This window comes from Sander vitreus, chromosome 21 (assembly GCF_031162955.1).
Source record: "Sander vitreus isolate 19-12246 chromosome 21, sanVit1, whole genome shotgun sequence".
NCBI classification, from domain to species: Eukaryota; Metazoa; Chordata; class Actinopteri; order Perciformes; family Percidae; genus Sander; species Sander vitreus.
This window is the reverse complement of record NC_135875.1, coordinates 24,851,335-24,860,551: the sequence shown is the minus strand read 5'-3', so window position 1 is coordinate 24,860,551 and position 9,217 is coordinate 24,851,335. Positions and strand designations below refer to the sequence as shown.

Genomic DNA, 9,217 nt, shown 5'->3' with positions numbered 1-9,217 from the left:
GACCGCTGCCTCACGCCTCATTAATCCAAGCTTTGTGTTTCCTCTCTCTCTCTTTCCACACAGAGATTATTTCCCCGACACGAGAATGTGTGACTTTCCGTGCTGAGAGCTGTGTGAAGCAGCGCCGGATGGATGGACGGATGTACGAGTCCGATCTGGGGCGCACTGGAATAACACAGTGAACTGACGTGTGGGGGGGGCGGAAATCGGCGTTCTGCTCGGCTCTTGTCTGGAGTTCATCCTTTTCTTTTTCTCAGTTTTTCTTCCGCCATCTCTGGAATTGTTACATGTAGTTGTGGGAACGTGCAGCCTTTTTTTTCCTTCTCCAAAGGCTTTGATCACCTGCTATGTGTGTGGTGTGGAAACTACCTGGTGGAAGGTGTACAGCGGGATCCAGTGTGAGAGAACAGGACATCTGCAACTGACGGAGCTCCGTTCCTTCTTTATTTTCTCTTTCTAATCCGTGCGTAATGTACGTGGAATGACAGAGGATGGATATAATTTGGGAAATATTGATCATTCTTCAAGCCAATTTCATTGTCTGCATATCAGGTGAGTTATGGGCGTCATTGGTGTCTTTTAGGGCAGGTGCATCCGATACACGAATCGGATGCACCCCCCTGAAATTCTGGGAGATGAGTGCGGATGAGTATGGTTTGAGGGAAGAAAAAAAAATCCTGTATTAGTCCTTGGTTATAGATCCTTTAGCAGTGTATGTGTGTGTGTGTGTGTGTGTGTGTGTGTGTGTGTGTGTGTGTGTGTGTGTGTGTGAGTGACTGACTCAAGACGGTAGCCTTCAGTACTGGATGCGCAGGCTTCTGACGCACGCATGACATGGGTGGGCTTAACGCAAACCACAATGAACATGATGGATTCCTTTTTTTATCATTTATGTTTCGTGTTGACTAGAGTGCCCTCTCCCCTGTCCTGTCCGTCATTGTGAAGTCTCTGAGCGCTCCAGAAACAATTCAGTCAGAGTTATTATCATATAAAGCAGTTGTGCGCACCAGTAAGCGCCGCTCGGCCGGGCACTCTGAGCTGTGCTGAGCGGACGCGGCGGCCGTAGGTCGTGCTGTTTATTACAGCTCTGTGTGCGCTGTGCAGGCACATGCGTCCGAGCCATCAGCGCTTATCAATGGGGGCAATGCATTCCCTCACTTTACTGTGTCTCAGCGGACCTTGCCTTTTGCAATAGACCGATATTACACCGTGCTCCTGTTAGTGTTTCAATTATTAATCTAAAAGGCATTCTAGTCTTATAATGAAAACATGTGACGAAATCACAATGTCACCTCTTTCCACTGTATTGTGCAAATGTGTGCAAGACTTTCTTTTTTTATTTTTTTTAAATCAAGGCAGATATTAGTGGATTAATCCTGACGCACGGGCTTCATTTTGGATGGAGTTGCAGATAGACCATCAGAGTGTTGAATGAAACAAATGATCACACCGAATAGAGACTCTCCCAAAATATATGTCTCTTTTTTTTTTCTTTTTTTTTTTTTTACATCCCTCCTTGCAAGAGACATCAATCTGCGAATTTACTATAACTGGTGCGTAATCCACTGTGTTTACGCATTACGCACGCCACCCTTTTTCACTTTTATTTATTCGGGGGGAGGGGGGGCGCGTACACTGAGAGTAATGCTCTCTTTTTCAGAAACGCCCTGATCCCATCCACACAGTTACACATTCACCTTCACTCTTAGAAATATCTGTGTATTAACACTTGTATGACTGTATATTTTAACAGAAAGTGTCCATAGAACGAGATTCACAGTTGTATTTTTGTTTTGTTTGTTCACATTTCGAATTGCTTAACTTATGCTCCGACAACTTTTGCTTTTTAAGACATTTTTGAAGGATTTTTTTCAGATATTTTTCACTTATTTCGACATTTTCTTTCATTTTCAGAGGTTTACTAACTGAACAGCTTTGTGTGAGAGAACTTTAAACAGTCCAAACAGAAAATGTTCTGTATTTGAACTGTAGCTACACACATAATTCTATTTTTAATTACGGGTGCAAAAGTCTGGGTAATGAGCTGCCAGAAGTTTTCCTGTTATTTTACGGATTGATTTCTTAGAGTCTGGAAGCTGCCCAGTGCAACCACAGTCTGATCTGCTGCCTGGGGTTAAGGGCCTTGCTCAAAGGCACCTCAGGGGTGGTGATGATGGAAGGGCAACCGCCCAGATTTATTGACATGCTTTGATTTCATCGGAAAAGTCAAATATCCAAAAAATGTCGGAAAAAGTGACAAAAACATTGAAAAGAGCACCAGGAATGTCGGGAAATAGTGGCAAAAATGGCAAAAGAAACTAAAACAAACATGAAAAAACGTCTGGGGGAAAAAAGCGCTAAAAAATGTCGTAAAAAGTGACAAAAACGTCAAAAATAGCGCCAATTTGTTAGAAACAAAAAATCTAAAAAAAAAGCATCAATCATTGAAAAAAGCCCACAAAATGTTGGAAATAGCGCCAAAGTTTTAGAAAAAAATCCCCCAAAACATCTACAAAAAAAACGTCAAACGTTGAAAAAATCCCCCAGAATGTCAGAAAAAGCGACAAAAACTAGTCTGGCCAAATGTATTGTGACCCTATGTTGATGTGCGGGCCGGATCAAAGTTTGGGAGGGGCCGGATTTGGCTCGCGTGTTTAAGGCCATCACTCCGCCAAAAACAAATCTTAAAGTGCTCATATTATGCTCATTTTCAGGTTCATAATTGTATTTAGAGGTTATAGCAGAATAGGTTTACGTGGTTTCATTTTCAGAAAACACCATATTTTTGTTGTACTGCACATTGCTGCAGCTCCTCTTTTCACCCTGTGTGTTGAGCTCTCTGCTTTAGCTACAGAGTGAGGCATCGCACTTCTGTTCCATCTTCATGCTCAGTACCTAGGTAAGGACTACTAGCCAGTCAGAAGCAGAGTATGAGGGCGTGTCCTGACAGTACCTAGGTAAGGACTACTAGCCAGTCAGAAGCAGAGTATGAGGGCGTGCCCTGACAGTACCTAGGTAAGGACTACTAGCCAGTCAGAAGCAGAGTATGAGGGCGTGCCCTGACAGTACCTAGGTAAGGACTACTAGCCAGTCAGAAGCAGAGTATGAGGGCGTGCCCTGACAGTAGCTAGGTAAGGACTACTAGCCAGTCAGAAGCAGAGTATGAGGGCGTGACCTGACAGTACCTAGGTAAGGACTACTAGCCAGTCAGAAGCAGAGTATTAGGGCGTGCCCTGACAGTACCTAGGTAAGGACTACTAGCCAGTCAGAAGCAGAGTATGAGGGCGTGCCCTGACAGTACCTAGGTAAGGACTACTAGCCAGTCAGAAGCAGAGTATGAGGGCGTGCCCTGACAGTAGCTAGGTAAGGATTACTAGCCAGTCAGAAGCAGAGTATGAGGGCGTGACCTGACAGTACCTAGGTAAGGACTACTAGCCAGTCAGAAGCAGAGTATGAGGGCGTGCCCTGACAGTACCTAGGTAAGGACTACTAGCCAGTCAGAAGCAGAGTATGAGGGCGTGCCCTGACAGTACCTAGGTAAGGATTACTAGCCAGTCAGAAGCAGAGTATGAGGGCGTGACCTGACAGTACCTAGGTAAGGACTACTAGCCAGTCAGAAGCAGAGTATGAGGGCGTGCCCTGACAGTACCTAGGTAAGGACTACTAGCCAGTCAGAAGCAGAGTATGAGGGCGTGCCCTGACAGTAGCTAGGTAAGGATTACTAGCCAGTCAGAAGCAGAGTATGAGGGCGTGACCTGACAGTACCTAGGTAAGGACTACTAGCCAGTCAGAAGCAGAGTATTAGGGCGTGCCCTGACAGTACCTAGGTAAGGACTACTAGCCAGTCAGAAGCAGAGTATGAGGGCGTGCCCTGACAGTACCTAGGTAAGGACTACTAGCCAGTCAGAAGCAGAGTATGAGGGCGTGCCCTGACAGTACCTAGGTAAGGACTACTAGCCAGTCAGAAGCAGAGTATGAGGGCGTGCCCTGACAGTACCTAGGTAAGGACTACTAGCCAGTCAGAAGCAGAGTATGAGGGCGTGCCCTGACAGTACCTAGGTAAGGACTACTAGCCAGTCAGAAGCAGAGTATGAGGGCGTGCCCTGACAGTACCTAGGTAAGGACTACTAGCCAGTCAGAAGCAGAGTATGAGGGCGTGCCCTGACAGTACCTAGGTAAGGACTACTAGCCAGTCAGAAGCAGAGTATGAGGGCGTGCCCTGACAGTACCTAGGTAAGGACTACTAGCCAGTCAGAAGCAGAGTATGAGGGCGTGCCACGCTAGCAGCTAGGCGAGCATTATAACGTGTTACAAAGTGACCACATTTGTCACTGAAGTAAAGGCTGGACTACAATAGAGCTGTTTGGAGCAGTTTGTGAACAGTGTTTTCTGTTGGAGATGGTAAGTCCCTTTGGGGTGAACTTTGGGCTTTTTCACTTTGTAAACCTATAACATGCACAAAAAAGATATATAACACAATAAAGGAAAGGGGAAAAGCCAAAAAGCATAATATGAGCACTTTAAACTTTCCCTAATCTTAACCCTTATGTCTCTGTCCCCAGGCCTCCAGGTTGTCAGAGAGGTCCAGAGGATTATGTCATGTTTATACCAGCCTGCGTCAGTTGCTTAGACCCACCCAACTGTTTGGATTGATTTTTTTCTCCTTTATGAATATGTTTTAATTGAGGTCCGCCAACCAAGTTTTTTTTTCATTTCCTTTTCCTTTGAGGTGGGTAGATGTAATCGATTTAATGGATAAGAACACAGGAGAGGTATATAGAAGCTTTTGCTTCAGCCTAACCCTTTCAGTCACTGTTTGAGTTTACACTGTGATATGTGTATAATTATTGTTTTTATGATGACTGAATACAACTACTACTATATTTCAGAGAGAAATATTGTACTTTTTACTCCACTACATTCATCTGACAGCTTTAGTTACTAGTTACTTTACACATTAAGATTTCTGCACACAAAACAACATTTTCCTGATTATACTTACAGACTTTTACATAAGTAACATTTTCAATGCAGGACTTTTACTTGTAACAGAGTATTGTTTCAGTGTGGTATTAGTACTTTTACTGCAGTAAAGGATGTGAATATTTCTTCCATTGGTGAGCAGTCACGATGCATGGTGGCCCAATGGTTAGCACTGTGGCCTCACAGCAACAAGGTTCTAGGTTTGATTCCAGGTCGTTCCGGGCCTTTCTGTGTGGAGTTTGTATGTTCACCCCCATGTTTGCGTGGGTTTCCTTCAGGTGCTCCGGTTTCCCCCACCATCAAAACAACATGTACTAGGTTCTCCAGTCAGTGGCTCAGATCAGATCTGGAGTTGGTCCCCGGGTGCTGTAAATGGCTGCCCACTGCTCTGATAATAAAGTACCTTTATGTTGCATTCATACCTTTTTAAAATAGATATCGCAATATCAGCTGGCCCAATATATACATCGTGAAAGGCTGCAACATACATATCGCGATAGACACTCAGTTTTTTGTGTTAGTTGAAAGAAAATATCAGCAGAAAAGTGCTTTAAAATGTAACTGTCACTCTCTTTTTAGTGGCGCCTTCATTTTATATTCAATTCAATGAAAATCCGCGTTGCTATTCCATCCGGTAGATACCGGGCATCGGTGCCATATTAGCACCGGATTTTAACATACGCGTTAACATGAACAGAAAATGCTTTGCCTATAGCTATCTTTTCACGGAAAGAGGTCTCACAACAGCTGAAATGTTGTGTCGCGCACGAACGTAGTGTTTAAACTTTACGGAGACATCCAAATAAAATATTGACTTCTTTTGAAATAAGATTTTCCAGTTTTGTAAGTTTTAATTTGTTTTTATATATTAAGAAAAACACAAATATTGAAATTTGGTGGTTGCCAAACCAGAGGCCACGAAATGGTTCCCAATTGACTCAATCTGGCAACCCGGCAACCGTTACTGTCGAGCCCTGCTGATGAGATTTACTCCTCAGGTACTGAAATTGGGTATCAAATCATAACAAGAGTTATTTCCAGACACTTTACAGATAGAGTAGGTCTAGACCACACTCTATAATTTACAAGGACCCAACAATTCCAGTAATTCCCCCAAGAGCAAGCATTTAATGTGACAGTGGCGAGGAAAAACTCCCTTTTAGGAAGAAACCTCAGACAGACCCAGGCTCTTGGTAGGCGGTGTCTGACGGTGCCGGTTGGGGGTGTGATGAACAGTGGCAATAACAGTCACAATAAAGATAATGGAACAGTGACTAGAAATAGTAGTTGTTGTAGTTCATGGCGTAGCAGGGCACTGCAGGGCGTTATAGGACGTAGCAGGGCACAGCAGAGCATAGCAGGGCGTAGCAGGGCACAGCAGAGCATAGCAGGGCGTAGCAGGGCACTGCAGGGCACCGCAGAGCGTAGCAGGGTGGAACAGGGCATAGCAGGGCGTGCAGCAGGACCACGGCGACAGCTGCAACCATGATTTTGGTGCCACCCTAATGCTGGGTAAAAAAAAAAAAATAAGGACTCCGGGGAATAAGCTCCCCAGAGCTAGGTTAGTAACAAGCATTTCTGGGACATTTCAGGATGCACACAAATGGAAAGAGAGAGGAGAGAGAAGCTCAGTGTGTCAAAGGAAGTCCCCCGGCAGTCTAAAACTATAACAGCATAATTAAGAGAGACGGGTTAAGGAGAGGAGCCTGGTCTGGCTAGAACTCTCTACTTTATTATATTATATTATCGATTATATGGTAAATGAATCTGACGACTATGACGAGAAGCAGGTGGGCTGGGCTAGGCGGACGCTGCAACGCCTCACTCCCTAACTATAAGCTTTATCGAAGAGGAGAGTTTTAAGTTTACTCTTAAAAGTGGTGACGGTGCCTGTAGTCCTGTCTCTTTTTACCTTTTATTCCTTCAGCTTTGCCCTCCTCGTTCTTAGCTGTATATTTCATTTAAGTCAGGCTAATTGAGAGCAATGCAAACGTTTTTAATTCCCAAATCTTTTAACCCTACTTTTAAAAATGCAGCAGGTTGCAGGGAACCTTGTACAATTGTAGAATCCAAATTGACATTGACTCGGAAATTGAATCGGAGATGGTAATGGATTGAGGAAATCAGTGGCGATACCCAGCCCTATAAGGGACTTGTGTGTACTTGCGTTAACCAGGAGTAGCAGTACGCAAAAAAAAAGTACAAGTTATAATGTGGACACATAGACATGCTGCTACTTTACATGCTCAACATCACAAAAACACTGTCATGTTTGTGTCATGTGTCCTTTGTACTTATGTGAGTCACATTTTACAGTGAAATGTCTTCCTTTGGTGATGCTTTGGATGTTCTCATCCATATCTGACTGGATGGATCAGCCAGTTGTTATCATGTAGCTTGACGTCAGGTTAAACTACATAAATCTCCAGGCATGATAATGCAGCTGAACCAGACTTCGAGGCAGGCTATTATCTTGCACAGTTGAGCATGGATCGTGGACATGAAAGTCTCCTCAGAGCCAAGACTCTTAATCTGTGATGTAATCAAGAGGCAAAGCATGGCATCGCTCCAACGACAGTGAACACGAGACTGACTCTGTGGGCGCTCTGTGCGACAACACCCTTAGGTGATCTTCTGAACAGAATGAGCTACAATCCATATTTTAAAACCGGGGGTTCAAAGTCTGATACTGTGGCCAGCCAGCCGTCAGACAAAATCCAAAACATGTCCCATCACTGACATATCACAATCAGAATCAACTTTATTGGCCAATTATGTGAACACATACAAGGAATGTGACTCAATGTACTAAGGACATAAAGGTTTAAATAAAAATACATTGTTTCCCACACATAGACTAATGTGTGGCGGTGCGCCGCACTATCAACACCGCCCGCCGCACATTGCGTTTCGTTATAACATTTTTTTAACGCTATTTAAAACACGTTCAGCTGCATTTCCTTTCCCTGCTCTCCTCCGTCTCTCTGTCACTTGTGTCTCGTTCACATACACACACACACACACACACACACACACAGCTCCTCCCATCGTGCGATGTTTTTAGCCTCAAACGTCGCCTTCCAGGCAGCGCGGCAATGGTTATGTTTAGTGTTTTGTTTTGTTTATTGTGGGTACTGCAGGTTTTTCCGTAAGATCGCAAAGAAAACCTGTTTTTCTTAAAACCGGGTGGATTTTATACGGACTTCTAGCTTCTACAGGAGCAGAAACCTTCGTTACACAAGCTCACAGCTCGGGTTCAGTCTACCTCGGATGGTTTAGACATTATGGCTGATAATCAAAATCCTTATGGAGAAAATAAATGACATTTTTACTTCCGGAACCACTGTTGTAGCCTAGAAATCTAGACGCACCCTAGCGGCAGCAAATATAATTTGTAGCCAGGGTCAGTCTAGCAACTCTCCGTTGGATTGCGAGCTGGAAAAACCAAATTCTGGTCAGGCCAATCACATCGTGTATAGAGTCGGTGAGCTGGCTTAACATAATGACGGCAGAGTTGGACGGATCCGCGTGAATTCACTGCTACTTGAAAATAAAGAAGATGGCTGCTGCTGCTGGCGAATAGCGGTCTTTCGAATCGGCTTTGGCCGCGACTCTGGAAGACTTGGAGTTAAGCACTGAAGTCATTCTTAAAAAAGGAAGATGTGTTCGGAGTTTTGCCGACCGGATACTGCAAAAGTTTAATCTATCAGCTAGCGTTGCTCTGGTTGGCTATGAGTGCAGAGGGATTTTGAAAGACAACCGTTTATCCCGCCCCTCGGATTGAGCCCTGCCAATGGGGAGTTCCCAGACCCAACATCTGGATGTTGAGCAAGGTTAATCCATCGCTCGAGGAGTAAAGGGACTAGTATCACACATGCCTTATTTTTTTGGGGGTGGGGGAAAAAAATAATGCTACACACGTGCACACACAGAGAATGAGCTGCTAAATGATTTTCGGTCCATGGAGTTAATATCCACGACGTTCCACTTCCGGGATTGGTCCGTTCTAAACTCCGGTGGATTTCTGAGGACTATGGTTAACTGCTCCTCAGATCTCTGCAGGGTAAATCCAGACAGCTAGCTAGACTATCTGTCCAATCTGAGTTTTCTGTTGCACGACTAAAACTTCTTTTGAACGTACACATGTTCAACCAAAACAAGTTCCTTTCCGAGGCTATTTTGCAGCGGCTCCGTGCAGCGCTTAGCCCCGCCCAAGACGATTGTGATTGGTTTA

General features: G+C 44.4%; 1 protein-coding gene across 1 annotated transcript in view; it reads left to right on the top strand.

The window, feature by feature from the left end:
• The first annotated feature begins 262 nt into the window (after positions 1 to 262).
• ca10a (carbonic anhydrase Xa) overlaps positions 263 to 9,217 on the top strand; it is a 293,559-nt gene continuing 284,604 nt past the window's right edge. The window contains exon 1 of the mRNA XM_078279600.1: positions 263 to 552. Within this exon, the coding sequence (XP_078135726.1) occupies positions 492 to 552 (61 nt within the window). The 5' untranslated portion in view covers positions 263 to 491. The remainder of the gene's footprint in view (positions 553 to 9,217) is intronic.